The following is an 18,068-nucleotide window of genomic DNA, read 5'->3' on the forward strand; positions in this document are numbered from 1 at the left end:
AATAATTTATTAGAAGCTAAGCAGTGTGGAATCCACCACACAACAATTCTGATTCCACTTATTTTGTTAGATTTATTTTGGCTAACTTTATTTTATGCAAAGTTAGGTTACTTTAACAAGTCTATCTCCTTTGGGATCTTATGATACTTTGGTGATAGTCAAATGATCAGCTGTTCTACCCAAGAGAAAAATTACACATGCATTTCATATTTTCCCAGTGGTGCTGCCAGTCATGGCAGCAGTATGCTCCTGTGGTCATATATTATCTTCCTTTCGAAATAAACAGAGACCCCAGAAGTGTATCCCCAACTGAGTCCCATGAGCCTATTAACATTATTGTTTCTGCATAAAACCCTCTAGTCTTCTGACATTCTTTGTCACTAGCACTGGAATAGCTATGTTTAGACAACTGGTTCTTGACCTAAAGAATAATGAATCAGGCCTCTACTTTGCTGAGTTCATGATAGTTGAGGAAACTGTATTATATTTTTTTCTCAAAAGCAGACAAACATTACTAGAAATTAAAGGGTCATAAAGTGATCTAATTTTTAACACCTCTCTAGAAATATTTTTAATCCTCTATTAATGTCTGCTACCTCTATCTTCAACTTCAATAGTTCCAGATTTACTCTCACTGGTTTTCCTGGCTTAGAAGTTGACTATCTCTGGCTCTCCGTCCCTTTTGCCTCCATTTATGCTATGGTTTTCCTGGGGAACTGCATGGTGCTCCACGTGATCAGGACTGAGCCGAGTCTGCACCAGCCCATGTTCTACTTCCTGGCCATGCTGGCCCTCACTGACCTGTGTGTGGGGCTGTCCACCGTGCACACAGTGCTGGGAATCTTATGGGGGGTCATTCAAGAGATCAGCCTGGATTCCTGCATTGCCCAGTCCTATTTCATCCATGGTCTGTCCTTCATGGAGTCCTCTGTCCTCCTTACTATGGCTTTTGACCGCTATATTGCCATTTGCAACCCATTACGCTATTCCTCCATCCTAACTAATGACAAAATCATGAAGATTGGAGTGGCAATCTTATGTAGGAGTTCTATGCTCATACCTCCAGTCATTATTCGCCTAAAGTTCTTAAATTATTGTCACCCCCACATCCTTTCTCACTCTTTCTGCCTGCACCAAGACTTAATTCGAATGGCCTGTTCAGACATCCACTTCAATAGCATCTATGGTCTGGCCCTGGTGATCAGCAACTTGTTGTTGGATGCAGTGCTCATCATTATCTCCTATATCATGATCTTGCATGCAGTCTTAGCAATTGCATCACGAGAAGAGAGAATCAAGTCTTTGCAGACCTGTGTATCTCACATCTGTGCTGTTTTGGTTTTCTACATCCCAATCATTGGTCTGACCATGGTTCATCGTTTTGGCAGACACCTCTCACCCTGGGTTCATGTTCTCATGGGCAATGTCTATATCCTTTTCCCACCCTTGATGAATCCCATTATTTATAGTATCAAGACCCAGCAAATACGAAGAAGAGTCCAGAGACTGTTTTACTTGAAAAAATGTAAGTCTTAATATCAAATGTGAATGCATTTAAAAGTCAGCAAAGGAGTTCAAAAGGGTAAGAGTCAGTGAATAATTAAAATATGTTTAATGACTTTCATTTGAATGAGGCTTTCCATTTTACACTCTTATCTACATTTTCCTTGAAACTATCATATTAGTGAAATTGACATGAGTTATGCTGTCAATGATTTTTGAATATCTGAAAATACATATATAATAGCTTCTGAATCATAATAAGGTCTGAGGCAGATTAGCTATTAAAATTCATCTCACTATGGTCAGTTTGGGAGTCATTCATTATAAAAAGGTACATTTTGCTAGTTAAAATCCCCCAAGTAATTACTTAAGGACCAAAAATTATTTTACTCCAATTCTCCCTACTCTAAACTACATTCTTGTTTATTGTCTACCCATTTTCCCAATTTAGTCCCATGGCAATGTAACTAAATAAGCATAATAGAGAATTTGACCTTTTTGAATAAATTTAAAAAGCAATGAAATAAGCAAGCCAGTATTAATCTTGATACTCTTTGCCCATCAGCCAATCTTCCTCACTCTCACCCTACTGAACTGGAGATAGAGACAATCAGTAACTGCCAGAGTAGAAAAAAAAATAGATGTTTGCGATTTGTTTTATTTTCTTAATCCAAGGAACAATAGCAAATAGCTACTCCACTTGAAAACCATTTGAAAATGTTTCCTATGAACCCATAGATCATTTAAATCCAATGAGGAGAGAATGTTACTGTGATCAAAGAAAAATGTTTCTAATTTATCTCCCCATCAAGACTCTGTGGTAGATGCTATTTTCTAATACATATATGATTTGTAGTTTAAAAAACACAAAGATTAAATGATACATCAAATTTTAGGTGGTAGCAGGTGATGTGATTGAATATATTCTCTGTTTTATTTTCAAATCACATGAAAAATCTTTCTTTCCTATCTCCCCTCTGTACTTTTCAACATGAAGTTTGTTAAATGGTTCCACAACCATCATAAAACTTTTATAAAATAAAAGTGAGCAAAACCACAAATAAATCATGGATAGCAAAATAATGCACACATTTGGACTCTTGGTATGTGTAAATTTCCTTAAAACATTATTGTTGCAAGGATATTTATATAATCTACTTGATAAGTTTAGGGCATGTTTTGTTAATGCATACTTTCAAATAGTAGTTCACTCTGTTTAGATGTACATGCACCATCTGATAAATTCTCAAAAATATTTACAGTCATGAAATCACCACCACAATCAATCAAGATATGGAATATTTTCATCACCCCACAAGTGCCTTTTATCTCTTTGCAGTCACTCTTCTCCCACAGCCCCCAATTCTCCACTGCCTCCAAACTAATTTCTATCGTAGGTTTTGCTTTTAAGAGAGCCCCTACTTGTGTGCTCAATTGTGTCTAGCTCTTTTGTAACCCCATAGACTGTAGCATACCAGGCTGCTCTGTCCATGGGATGATCCTGGCAAGAGTACTGGAGTGGGTTCATTTCCTACTCCAGGAAATCTTCCTGACCAGGGATTAAACCCTCATCTTCTGTGTCTCCTGAATTGGCAGACAGATTCTTTCTTTACCACTGAGCCACCTGGGAAGAAGCTTTTAGAGAAGATCCCGTAAATTGAATCATAAGTAATGCAATCTTTTTGTCCAGATCCTTTCACTTGCAATAATACTTTTGAGATTCACCTTGCAGTTGTTGCCTGCATCCACAGCTCATTTTTATATTTGAGTTTTATTCCATTGTACTACATAGGGAAAACTATTCATTAATTGATTGGGTTAGCATTTTATAGTTTTGATTTTGAATGAAGCAGTTATAAACAGCTACACCATGCAATTTTAAAAGCGACTCCCTAATATTGTTAGAGTTTATTTTTAATCATCACAATAACAAGTATAATGGTCATAAAATAATAATTAGCTTATATTTATCAGATTCCTATTATATGCCAGGCACTGTGGAAGGACACAGTAATGATTCTCACTGTTGATCTTTAGAGCCAGTCCATGGGTAAATCATAATCAGTTAATTTTGCAGATGAGGAAATTGAAGTAAAGGGATTTTTAAAAAGTAGAAAATAATTGTGGGGCACTTTAGTTTCACAGCACTTTTACCACTGCCATTACTGTACCGTTTTACATTGCAGTTATCTCCCCATCATTCTATTTGTTTTTATTGTTGGTGGTGTTCATGGTGTGAATTAAAAATTTTAAATTGTGTGTTGCTGTAAATATAAGTTTTCAAATGCATTAGCACTTGAAACAATCATTTAGTAGGCCATTCTTTCATCAGCCAGTATTATGATATATAAAATTCTAATGTAAAAGGTTTTATATTTTATACTCAAATAATAACGTGTGATGAGTTTAGTTTATTTTTAGTCTTATCTGCTCTCAGAGAGCCAATGGTTCTTCCACTTAAAATGTGAATTAAAGTTTTTGAGTTTAAAAAATATATTTGCTGTTGTGTCATATTTTCTGTCAATTAGAAACTGATATTCTCTGCCAGGAAATTTCTTTCTTTCACAGGTCTCTGCCACTAACTGTCACTTCTCTACAAACCCCTCATCACTACATTAAAGGAGAAGCTGACATGGCCCTGCACTCAAGAACTGGATAGGCCTCTTTTCTAAGTCTGTAACACTTGGCAGACCCTTGCTAAATGAATCTTATCTTACTTCCTCACTCTGTATGTCTGTATGGAATGCGGATTTTTCTCACCCTCTATTGCATTTTGACTGATTTTCTCTTCAATCTAGTTAGTAATCCAACTGTAAATGGCTCTTAGTCTACAAACCCTGAAAACTGACACATTTCCTCTTATTTCCCTGACTCTAAGTTTTTGGTTTCTTTTTTTTTTAACCTTTGGTTACAGAATCATTTTTTCCTAGGCATAATAGTTCCCTTGACAACTCTGCTAGTCAGCATTCACCATGATTTTTGTGTCCCCCACAATGCTGTAAAGAACACCTAGATCCATGTGCTGCATTGTGGAAGAGCAAGAAACTGGTTCCCTCACTGAATATACCATGTGCTAATTTTTACCCTAATGCTGCTCTCTGATGATGGCATGAGATAGTTTGCATGGAAATCTCCCTCAGGAGATAAACAAGTAGTAGGTTATTAATATCCTTCCGCTTTTAACTTTTCCCTCAAAACACACTGGGTTTCTAGCTTCTCATGCCCTGACACTGTAAATGAGTGCCAAAGAATGCAGCTGAACCTGAGACCTTAAAGATTATATCTTTTCAATTCTCTTTGCTTATGTGTGTTTCTCTTCTCCAGCTTGTGCTGAAAGGGGTTCCATTACTCTTCTTTTGTTTTAATATCTAAAAGAAATTTCCTCTACATCCCAAACTCTTTACTTTCTGTCTTTGTTCTAGCTGGTACCCTCTAACAGAAGTAGTTGATAATAGTAAGATGCTAGTGAAAGAAAAGAAAAATCAATAATATCCAAAAGGCAGAATATTATATATATATATATGCACACACATATATACACAAATATATACATACACACATATATATACATACTCTGAATGGTTTCAACTAATTATTTTCTTACGATAATATATCTGAATTTTAGCAAATTCTACTTGTGATAAAATAATGCTAATACATTTTTGGCATAAGTTAAACATTTTTTTCCACAGTACTATATTTGAATCAAGTCCCAACACCAACATGACACTGCAAAAGTGCAAACTAAATTTTACTATTATATTTGTAAGTGATTATTGACCCTTCAGTTCAGTTCAGTCACGCAGTTGGGTCTGACTCTTTGTGACCCCATGGACTGCAGCATGAGGGCTTCCCTGTCTGTCACTAACTCTCAGAACTTGCTCAAACTCATGTCCATCGAGTCAGTGATGCCATCCAACCATCTCATCCTCTGGTGTCCCCTTCCCCTCTGGCCTTTAATCTTTCCCAGCATCAGGATCTTTTCTAATAAGTTAGTTCTTTGCATCAGGTGGCCAAAGTACTTGAGCATCAGCTTCAGCATCAGTCCTTCAATAAATATTCAGGACTGATTTCCTTTAGGATGGACTGCTTGGATCTCCCTGAAGTCCAATGGACTCTCAAGAGTCTTCTCCAACACTACAGTTCAAAAGCATCAATTCTTCAGCCCTCAGCTTTCTTTATAGTCCAACTCTCACATCCATACATTACTACTGGAAAAACCATAGCTGTGACTACATGGACCTTTGTCGGTAAACTAATGTCTCTGTTTTTTAATATGCTGTCTAGGTTTGTCATAGCTTTTTTTTCAAAGAACAAGCATCTTTTAATTTCATGGCTGCAGTCACCATCTGCAGTGATTTTGGAGCCCAAGAAAATAATGTCTCTCACTGTTTCCATTGTTTCCCTATCTGTTTGTCATGTACAGATGGGACCAAATGCCATGATCTTAGTTTTTTTGAATGTTGAGTTTTAAGCCAGTTTTTTCACTCTTCTCTTTCACTTTCATCAAGAGGCTCTTTGCTTTCCGCCATAAAGGTGATATCATCTGCATATCTGAGGTTACTGATATTTCTCTCTGCAATCTTGATTCCAGCTTGTGTTTCATCCAGCGTGGCATTTCACATGATGTATTCTGCAAATAAGTTAAATAACCAGGGTGACAATATACAGCCTTGACGTACTCCTTTCCCCAATTGAGAACCAGTCTGTTGTTCCGTGTCCACTTCTAATTTTGTTTCTTAATGCTCCAAGCCAGGCTTCAGCAATACATGAACTGTGAACTTCCTGATGTTCAAGCTGGTTTTAGAAAAGGCAGAGGAACCAGAGATCAAATTGCCAACATCCGCTGGATCATGGAAAAAGCAAGAGAGTTCCAGAAAAACATCTATTTGTGCTTTATTGACTATGCCAAAGCCTTTGACTGTGTGGATCACAATAAACTGTGGAAAATTCTGAGAGAGATGGGAATACCAGACCACTTGACCTGCCTCTTGAGAAATCTGTATGCAGGTCAGGAAGCAACAGTTAGAACTGGACATGGAACAACAGACTGGTTCCAAATAGGAAAAGGAGTACTTCAAGGCTGTATATTGTCACCCTGCTTATTTACCTTATATGCAGAGTACACCATGAGAAATGCTGGGCTGGAAGAAGCACAAGCTGAAATCAAGATTGCTGGGAGAAATATCAAGAACCTCAGATATGCAGATGACACCACCCTTATGGCAGAAAGGGAAGAGGAACTAAAAAGCCTCTTGAGGAAAGTGAAAGAGGAGAGGGAAAAAGTTGGCTTAAATCTCAGCATTAAGAAAATGAAGATCATGGCATCTGGTCCCATCACTTCATGGGAAATAAATGGAGAAACAGTGGAAACAGTGTCAGACTTTATTTTTTTTGGCTCCACAATCACTGCAGATGTTGACTGCAGCCATGAAATTAAAAGACACTTACTCCTGGGAAGAAAAGTTATGACCAACCTAGATAGCATATTCAAAAGCAGAGACATTACTTTGCCGACTAAGGTCTGTCTAGTCAAGGCTATGGTTTTCCCTGTGGTCATGTATGGATGTGAGAGTTGGACTGTGAAGAAGGCTGAGCACCGAAGAATTGATGCTTTTGAACTGTGGTGTTGGAGAAGACTCTTGAGAGTCCCTCGGACTGCAAGGAGATCCAACCAGTCCATTGTGAAGGAGATCAACCCTGGGATTTCTTTGGAAGGAATGATGCTAAAGCTGAAACTCCAGTACTTTGGCCACCTCATGCGAAGAGTTGACTCATTGGAAAAGACTCTGATGCTGGGATGGATTGGGGGCAGGAGGAGAAGGGGACAACAGAGGATGAGATGGCTGGATGGCATCATGGACTCAATGGATGTGAGTCTGAGTGAACTCCAGGAGTAGGTGATGGACAGGGAGGCCTGGCGTGCTACAGTTCTTGGGGTCGCAAAGAGTCAGACACGACTGAGTGACTGAACTGAACTGAATGCGCACATAGATTTCTCAGGAGGCAGGTAAGGTGGTCTGGTATTCCCATCTCTTTCAGAATTTTTCAGTTTGTTGTGATCCACATAGTCAAAGGCTTCAGTGTAGTCAATGAAGCAGAAGTAGATGTTTTTCTGGAATTCTCCTGCTTTCTCTATGATCCAACAGATTTTGGCAACTTGATCTCTGGTTCCTCTGCCTTTTCTAAATCCAGCTTGAACATCTGGAAATTCTCGTTTCACATACTGTTGAAGCCTAGTTTGGTGAATTTTGAGCTTTATGTTGCTAGCTTGAGAGTCCACCACAATTGTGTGGTAGTTTGAACATTCTTTGGCATCGCTTTTCTTTGAGACAGGAATGAAAACTGACCTGTCCTGTGGCCACTGCTGAGTTTTCCAAATTTGCTGGCATATTGAATGCAGCACTTACAGCATCACCTTTTAGGATTTGAAATAGCTCAACTGGAATTCCATCACCTCCAATAGTTTTGGTTCTGGTGATATTTCCTAAGGCCTACTTGTGCTCAGACTCCAGGATGTCTGACCCTAGGTGAGTGATCACACCATCATGGTTATTTAGATCATGAATATCTTTTTTGTATAGTTCTTCTGTGTATCCTTGCCCCCTCTTCTTAATATCTTCTGCTTCTGTTAGGTCCATATCTTTTCTGTTTCTTATTATGCCCATCTTTGCATGAAATGATCCCTTGGTGTCTCTAATTTTCTTGAAGGGATCTCTAGTCTTTCCCATTCTATTGTTCTCCTCTACTTCTTCGCATTGATCACTTAGGAAGGCTTTCTTATCTCTCCTTGCTATTCTTTGAAACTCTGCATTCAGATATATCTTTCCTTTTCTCCTTTGCCTTTAGCTTCTCTTCTTTTCTCAGCTGTTTGTAGGGACTCCTCAGAGAACCATTTTTCCTTTTTGCATTCTTTTTCTTGGGGATGGTTTTGATCACCATCTCCTGTACAATGTTACAAACCTCTGTTCATAATTGTTCAGGCACTCTGTCTATCAGATCTAATCCCTTGAATCTATTTGTCACTTCCAGTATATAATCATAAAAGATTTTATTTAGGTCATACCTGAATGGTCTAATTCCCTACTTTCTTTATTTTGAGTCTGAATTTGGCAATAAGGTGTTCATGAGCTGAGCGACAGTCAGCTCTTGATCTTGTTTTTGCTCACTGTAGAGAACCTCTCCTATTGGCTGTAAATAATACAATCAATCTGATTTTGATATTGACCATCTGGTGAAGTCCATGTGTAGAACTGTCTCTTGCATTGTTGGAAGAGTGTATTTATTATGACCAGTACGTTCTCTTGGCAAAACTCTGTTAGTCCCTATTGACATTTACTGGACACTTATTGCGTTCCAGATATTGTTATAAGTGCCTTAATATTTCCTCAATTTAACAAAATATCCACACTTACAAAATAAGCTCCCTAAGATTTTATACCTAGAAGCAATGGAACCAAGATTTGATTATTAGAAATCTGACTCCAGAGATTGTCCTCTTTAGTCACAAGCCTACACTGTGTCCTAATGCTTCAAACTAGCAATTCCAATTAATTGCGTGAAAATGACTGCACTTTTATTTTTTTTAACTTCACTCTTAATAACAGTATTTAAACCCTTATTCTTTCTCATTCTTAAGTTTTACTATGATTCTATATATTCTCTGCACTATTTTAAGTTATAATTGCTAATCACAATTACACTTTCCTGACTCCTTTATTAAGAGTTTCTTTCGGTGACTCAGACAGTAAAGCGTCTGTCTACAATGTGGGAAACCCGGGTTCGATCCCTGGGTTGGGAAGATCCCCTGGAAAAGGAAATGGCAATCCACTCCAGGACTATTGCCTGGAAAATTCCATGGACAGAGGAGCCTGGTAGGCTACAGCCCCTGGGGTCGCAAAGAGTTGGACACGACTGAGCGACTTCATTTCACTTCTTCACTTCACTTTGTGATATACATTTCTTCAGTTTCTGCCTAATATGTCAGATACACATTCTTTTATCAGATGTACTAATTAATTTATTTTTTCACTCTATGCTGCTTGTGGCAGGATCTTAATTCCCTGACCAGGAGTTAATTAATTAATTAACTTAATTCCCTGACTCAGCAGTGAAAGTACTGAGTCTCAAAGCTTGACTGCTAGTAAATTACCCAGATGCACATTCTAAAGTTCATTTTAAGTAACATGATATTCAGATATCTAGGAATTTTTTTAAATGTTGCATTAAGACTCCTTAGCAAGGAAAAGAGATGATTCTTAGTCATTAGCTCCTGCAAAAAGACACATAGGTCCAGAGCACATTAACTGGCCTTGTCTCTGTGAAGAACTTTTATTTTTTCTAAACTCTTGCTGAATTTTATAGGGCTGGTGCTTTCCTCTTGGAATGGTAAATCGTTGCACTTGCTGGATCCACTCTGAGGCCTCATTGATTCTCTCATTGCATCATTAGTTCTCACAGCCCTCTCTGTGTCTATGGCTTCAAGGCAATTTTGCAAACAATCCCAACCCCATTGTTTTTAAAAATATGTGGTTGGATATTAGAATAGCTCTTTAGAATTATTGCCTTTGTAACTAGTAGTCTGTTTCTTCAACCTGGTCCTACATTATAATTAAAATACATTTACTTCTCTTTTTACTCTTATTATCTTACCAGGACCAGCATATTTTCAGATTTTTTTAGCTTCTCTATAACCTGGAGGTTGCTAAAGAGTTCCTGTGGGCTATTATCAATTTAAAGAGAACAACCAGAGTCACACTGTGCCAAATACACAGTATTAGACAGTGACCCATGCTTTATCTGTTTCTTTTAATCTTCAAAAATACTGATATTTATGAGATCTTGGAGTTTGTGCCTGCTGAGTTGCTTCAGTTGTATCCAACTCTTTGTGACCTTATGGACTCTAGCTCACCAGGGTCCTCTATCCATGGGCATTCTCCAGGCAAGAATACTGGAGTGGGTTGCCATGACCTCTTCCAAGGGATCTTCCTGACCCAGAGATCCAGTACACTTCTTTTGCATGTCCTGCATTGACTGGGGGATTCTTTTTTTTTCACTTTATTTTACAATAATGTATTGGTTTTACCATACATCAACATGAATCTGCCACAAGTGTACATGAGTTCCCAATCATTGTTTATAATAGCCAGGACATGGGAGCAACCTAGATGTTCATCAGCAGATGAATGGATAAGAAAGCTGTGGTACATATACACAATGGAGTATTACTCAGCCATTAAAAACAATACATTTGAATCAATTCTAATGAGGTGGATGAAACTGGAGCCTATTATACAGAGTGAAGTAAGCCAGAAAGAAAAACACCAATACAGCATACTAACACATATATAGGGAATTTAGAAAGATGGTAATGATAACCCTGTATGCAAGACAGCAAAAAAGACACAGATGTATAGAACAGACTTTTGACTGGGGGATTCTTTACCACTATCACCACTTGAAAGTTCAATTCATTTCAGTCACTCAGTCATGTCTGACTTTCTGAGACACCATGGACTGCAGCACACCAGACCTCCCTGTCCATCACCAATTCCCAGAGCTTGCTCAAACTCATGTCCATTGAGTTGGTGATGCCATCCAACCATCTCATCCTCTGTCATCCCCTTCTCTTCTTGCCTTCAATCTTGCCCAGCATCAGAGTCTTTTCCAATAAGCCCCTGTGAAAAGGTACTTGCTATCACTGTGTAAGACTGACATGGCTAGAACTTAAATTTGTGAACTAATGTATGAGGAGGTGAACAGAGCTTGTGAGGTACTTAACTCCAAAGGAAGGCATGTCCAAGAATTGTAAATATGGGAATGCTCCATGATGCTGATCCACAGAAGAAAAAGATCCCAGGATTAGTGTGGCTTTAAATATAGACAGCTGAGGGAAAAACAAATATCTGTGGAAAGAGAGGGGATTTTCTTTATAAAAATATTGTAGTGATTTCTTTATCTTGCATACTCTCAATTATATAGCAGCATAGAGCTGCTCTTATTAAATAATTTGAGATGGGCTCTATCCTTTACCATTTTCTGATAAAAGTTTTTATGAAATCCATATTATTTTCCTTCTAAATGTTTGGTCGTATTCATCTAGCAAATTCATCTGGGTCTGGAAAATTCCTTCTTGCAAGGTTTCACACTACAATTTCTCAAGTAGTTATGAGAGTACTCAGGTTATCTATTTCTTTCAAAATAAGCTTCAGTAGTTTGTACATAGCAAGGGGTTTTCTCATTTGTCTTAGTTATTAAATATAATGAAGTTAATTTTTATTTTGTAATTGTATATTTTCTATTTCCTGATAATTTTGATTAAGTTTGTAAGTTATATTAATCTTTTAAAAAGTCAGTTCATACTCTCATTCTTGTAAATTTCAAGGAGATATGTGTGATATCCAGCAATAAAATAATAAAGTTATCCTTTGTCAACAGGTATCAACAGAACAATGAATCAAATTTCAAATCCTAAAGCAATATTTAGGCCAACTAGCATTTATGAAAATATAAGAGTTCACAATCACTATAGTTGATTGTACATGAATACACTCACATTATGATTTTAAAAGTTTAAAAATGAACTTTAAAGATAGAACTTACAGAGTTTTTCTTCTACAGAAGAGAAAGAATTGAAAGCTTTTCTGAGTATAATATACTTAATAAGCTTAAACTATTTTAAAAATTTGATGTTTATACATGTATGGGAAACAAAAATTGCCAAAATCACTTCTGTATACTCTTTTTTTCTTTCAATATCTAGGGGAAACAGCACAGAATTTAAGCAAAATAGTAAATACAGAAAGAATCCAAAACAATACAATTAATCAGTAATCATATAAAAATCTGGAAGTCATGATAAACTTAGATTTCTTTTCCTCACTGCTAAGTTGTAAAATAAAATAGAAATTCTATTTTTACTTACATAAAAATCCTACTACAAAAATGCTCAGAATATCCTCCATCAGAGTAAAAAACAAAGAATAATTTCAAGAGACAATTAAAGTAATTAAATATAAATTCTGGATACTTAAGCAATTAAGAAAATAATAGGGATAGCTGCAGGGGAGGTAGAATAATATAAAGTCATGCTAATGCTAAATATCTCATCTTGTACAGGAATCAGTAGATATAATTTAATTATTTATAATTAGTTTAATTTAAATGTTCTTTTAAAAATATACACACTATCAGGAGAATTCTATATATTCTACCAGAATTTCTATGCAAATACACTTGTGTGTAAGATTCCATACATTAATATATGGGTGTACATTCCCTTACTTAAGATCATCTGATATGTATTGTTCTGCAACCTGTAATTACTCTTTAAAATGTTTTAAGCTTATTTCCATATTAGCATTTTGTAGTAACATATTCACTAATAATTATACCAAAATTTTAAAATGTATTGCAATACATTCAGCCTGTACATTTATATTTCTAGTTTTCATTTTTGTCATCAATGCTGTGAAGACATTAACATGTTCAAGAGTTTTCATTATTACTTGTACAAGTGAACATGTAAAATATTCTTTATTATTTATTATTTTATAAATCATTTATGTTCTCAGACATCTCACTGTTTCTTTTCTTCCCTGATGAATACCTTTTACTGTTGCTAGTAAGAGTAATAATTATTACCACTATGGTAAAATAAATGCAGTCTATAGTATGATTATAAAATGATCAAGAGGAGCTTTGACATTCATTTGAGGAGCAGATGCAGATTTTTGATTCATTCCAGTGCTTTTACTAATGTATGGTGTTAGTGGTAAGGAACCCACCTGCAAATGCAGGAGACAGAGACACGGGCTGGATCCATGGGTAGGGTAGATCCCCTGGAGGAGGGCATGGCAACCCACTCCAGTTTTCTTGCCTGGAGAATACCCATGGACAGAGGAGCCTGGTGAGCTAGAGTCTATAGGGTCGCAGAGTCAGGCACAACTGAAGCAACTTAGCACACACACATGCTAATAATCTGTAAATTTCTACCTCTGGTAAATTTTTCTCCTGTCTCCAGAGTGAAAAATTAAAATAGCTTGATGCCTCAAGATCACCTAAAATCATTATGTCCCATAATGCCTGAAATTATACTTAGGAAAGAGGAAATATGGGCTTCCCAAGTGGCACTAGTGGTAAAGAACCCTCTGATCAGTGCAGGAGATATCAGAGGGGGGCTCAATCCCTGGGTCAGGAAGATCCCTTTGGGGAGGGCATAGCAATCCAATCCAGTATTCTTTCCTAGAGAATCCCATGGCCAAAGGAGCCTGGTAGGTTACAGTCCATGGGGTCGTGGAGCTGGAGACGACTGACCAATGTGTATTACACATAAGGAGGAAATATAAAGGAGATTCCTTTCTCTGTCCTGCAGGTCCAGTGTATGTAGGATGCAGACTGATTACAGTAGTATAACTGGTAATAGTAACAACAGACAACCTTCCTTCATCTTCATTACATGCTATGCAGTATTATAGAAGCTTTATATAAATCAATTTACTTAATAATTTTAACAACCTTATAAGTTTCACAATATTTTGAGACTATTATAAAGATAAGTGTACAAAATTCCAGAAAGAGTAAATGCACTCTGCCAAGGCCATACATCTGAAATTCCAGACTTGAACTTAGAGCCCAAATGCTCAGCTAATACATCAGGATGCTAAGTACGTGAGTACTATTTTCTCTGATTTACAGAGGTCATATTATAGGAGAATAAACTAAAACCCTGATAAGTTGATTTGAGATTTATTTTTTCATTTTTTTTAGTGTGTGTGGGTGGGCTGTGTCTTCAGTTCTCCTGCTTATCTATGTTAACATAAATTTGAAATTAGCTATTGAATTTCTTTGCTTTAAACTTGTAACAAAACTCATTATTACACAGACTCTAAAATGTCCATGGTCTGACAATGTCCTGAACAAAAACAGTGAAACAAGGTTTTAACATAATCTGATTTACTCAAATCTTAATGCTATTGTTCTCTCTTAATTCTGGCATGATATGATATACAATATAATTGTAGGTACTCTTCAATTAGTGGAGTTACATAAAGAATTAAAGAACTATGCTGTTTAATCTACATCAGCAAAATTTCTTGCTCAAAGAAAAGATCTGGATAAATTTCTCCTGAATTTGCTTGGTCTTAACTCCATAAATGATGGGGTTGAGAGAGGGTGGTACCACCACATAAAGATTGGCAAGAAGGATATGTATATGGAGTGGTATACTATGGCCCCCAAATCGGTGAGCAAAGAATGAAAAAAAGGCTGGGGTATAGAATAGTAATATAACACAGACATGGGAGCCACAAGTACCCAGAGCCTTGAGCCGGGTATCTTGGGAAGGAATTCTAAACACAGTACACAGTATTAGGGCATAAGAGATGATGATAAGCACCACATCCAGGCATGTGGAAAACAGAGCCACAATCACCCCATAGTAGATGTTGACTTGGATGCTATCACAGGCAAGCCTGGCAATGCCCATATGTTCACAGTATGAGTGATGAATAATGTTCCTTCCACAGTAAGTAAGCCGATAAACCAGAAAAACCAAGGGGAAACAGATGAGGAAACTCCTAATTATAGAAGCAATGCCTATTTTTCCAGTGACTGAGGGTGGTAGAATGGTAGTATATCTTAGTGGATAACAGATGGCTACATAGCGATCAAATGCCATGGCCAGCAATATGGCAGACTCTGCCACAAAGATGAAGTGGAGGAAAAACATCTGGGACACACAGCTACCAAAAGATATACCCCCTTCTTGGAACCAGAAGATTGCTAACATCTTGGGTGTGGTGACAGTGGAAAGAAAAATATCTTCCAAGGCTAACATGGAGAGGAAAAGGTACATGGGTTCATGAAGACTGTGCTCAGTGAAGATCAGAAATAGTAAGAGGCTATTTCCTACAACAGCGACTATGTACATGGAACAAATGGGGATGGAGATCCACGTGTGTGCATCTTCCAGTCCTGGGATCCCAATCATGGTGTACCAAATGTCTCTAGGGTTAGTGTAGTTTGAAGAGGTTGTCATCTTTTACTCTGTCCTCTGATGCTGAACCCTGAAATAGGGTGAGGGAGAGAGAAAGAGAATGAGAATGAAGTATCAGGGCTATTTTATCAGATTAAGTGTGACTCTCGGCATTGCAGTAATTTAACTGCCTTAAAAAAGGATGGTAATAAGTAATGATTCAAGGGTGATAAGCCAAATAGACTTCACTGACATGAAAGTTACCATGACTTAATAGAGATAATGCTATTGGTATTGATAATGAAAATAGCAATAATAATAAACATTGAATGGGCTTATAATTTCATTTAGGCACTGTGACCAATACATTATATTTATTGACTTAGCATCATACAAGAAAACTTCTTTATAAGCTCTTGAGTATCATCAGTTTTCCTTCTTGTCTGACTAGTCACTCCTGGTGATTAATAGACACTTTTTTTTTTTTTTTTTCCTAGAGCTAAAGAAAAAGTGTTCAGAATACTGGTGTGGCCTTTTAGGGAGTTCAGTAACAATCATTATTCTTATGATTTAATATGAAGACTTTCATTATCAAATGAGAAGAACTTAGAGTAATATAAGTGCAGACAGGCCTTACTTTGAACAGCGTTTTTCTACCTTAAGAGTGTGCATATTGAAACCATGTTCTCTCTTGTACGGTCCCAGGATGCATGCATTTCAGGTGAACTAATCCTGTGCAAAGCAAGGACTGATAAATCATCATTCTAACACAGAACATATGCCCTCTCATCACTCACATACATTATCTTCCTCCCTCCAATCTCACTTGCCTACCTCACTTTTTTTTCTCTTTTCCCGTTTATTTCTCCCAGCTTATATTCATATATCTGTCCTTTCCTTCTATTCTTCTTTTTTCAGCTCAAATTTGAATACTATTTCCAGAGAAAAGAAAAAAAAAAAAGCTTGTATATAACAAAATAGAAAATGAGTTTCAAGCACTCAAGAATTAAACACACAAGCATTAAATAAGTTAATGAATACTTCTTTAAGCTCACTCTGTATTTAATACCTCACTGAGGAAGGACTCAAATAAAGATCACAAATATTTTCTATTTCAAGGATTCCTACCCTTGTGAAGGTCATGAAATGTGGACAACAAAACACCTCCCTTCAAAGAATATCAGGATAAAATAATTTGAGATATTCAATCACATGTGTATGACACAAAGAAGCCTAACCTTCACTAGAGAGATAATGAAAAGATTCATGGAAGTGTGGTCATTAGTCGATTTCTCAAAAACAAAACACGTCAGGAAAGAACAGAAAAGACAAACAAAAAGCTAAAGTAAGGTATTTAAATCACTGTAAAAATAAGATCATCTAGCTTATTGAGAGCTTAGAGATATAAGAAATATGACTGAGCAAGTAGATTGTGTTTTGAAGATACAGAATTTTAAAAGTCAAGCTAATGGCTTCATGGCTTTGAGTTTAGTTTGTCACACGAAGAACTAATTTATTAGTCAACAGTATTTACTGAGTCTCTAATATTTTAGCAAAGTTTTAAGAACAATATAATATGATAAAAAAAATTAAGATTTATTTTTCAGAGAAGCCTTTGCTGGTGGGAAGTTCTTTTTTTAAACCTCCTATCTCCCAGTAGCATAGCTAAACAATTCTTACTTAGAAACTTTGCAATATTGTTCACTAATACATTTCTATTTCCATGTAGCTATGAGTATATCTTCAGCATCCAGTATAACACATTTTTGTTGAGTAAATATACTTTAAAAGTTGGTGAAATTTATTGAAATGAAGGAAGATAGCTCTCTAGAGTTGCTCTAGGAAACTTTTCCAGCAGATCAAGGCAGCCACGAATGTAGCCTTAACAGTGAAAACAGGGTATAGAGAAGAAATACGTCAAGAAAAAATGAAAAAAACAGACTGTAGGGTGATAGGCTATATGAGGGATAAGTGAAAGGCAGTAAAATATTTTGAGACATATTGTTCTGGGACGAATAATGATACCTCTAACCAATAAAGGGAATAAGCTAGGGGATGCAGAATTCAGAGAAAGTTAATACAAATGTTCTGAAAGTATTAATATTTAACATGTCTATGGAATGACTGAGGAAATCAATGTGACTGACTGACTCAAACTTGCCTAGTACCCTGGAAAGAGAACTGGTCTAGGTATGAGGCTCTAGCTGAGCTTGCCTCAGTTATGCCATAAACAGACTGAGATCTTGGTAGAAGCATTTCACCACACTGAACTCTCCATATGTTCTAGATTAGAATCAAATTAACTCATAGATGATTCCCTTCTAGATACAGAAATCTAAACTTCATTTCCCACTTGTGAGCAATCCCTTCTTTAACCTTTCTTCTCCTTTGATTTCCTTGACCCCATTATACCCCTGTCTTCGTACTACATTTGCACGGTTCTGAGTCTTTTCTCCAATGCTAATCTTATTATTTACAGTGTTATCATTATTGCTGTTACTATTATTGTTATCGCTCTTATTGTTCAGTGCCACCTCCAGACTGTTGTGTTGAAAGTAGAATGTCAGATGAAACACTAGACCTTCACTAG

General features: G+C 36.7%; 2 protein-coding genes across 2 annotated transcripts; one reads left to right on the forward strand and one right to left on the reverse strand.

The window, feature by feature from the left end:
* Nucleotides 1-585: 585 nt before the first annotated feature.
* Nucleotides 586-1,536, forward strand: LOC128060801 (olfactory receptor 51V1-like). The gene has a single exon (XM_052653175.1). It carries the CDS (start codon nucleotides 586-588, stop codon nucleotides 1,534-1,536), a length of 951 nt encoding a protein of 316 aa, XP_052509135.1.
* Nucleotides 1,537-14,584: 13,048 nt separating this feature from the next.
* LOC128060391 (olfactory receptor 52Z1P-like) lies at nucleotides 14,585-15,541 on the reverse strand. The gene has a single exon (XM_052652793.1). The coding sequence runs from the start codon at nucleotides 15,539-15,541 to the stop codon at nucleotides 14,585-14,587; it is 957 nt and encodes a 318-aa protein (XP_052508753.1).
* Between the last annotated feature and the right edge of the window lie 2,527 nt (nucleotides 15,542-18,068).

This window comes from Budorcas taxicolor, chromosome 15, assembly GCF_023091745.1.
Source record: "Budorcas taxicolor isolate Tak-1 chromosome 15, Takin1.1, whole genome shotgun sequence".
In the NCBI taxonomy this organism is placed as follows: Eukaryota; Metazoa; Chordata; class Mammalia; order Artiodactyla; family Bovidae; genus Budorcas; species Budorcas taxicolor.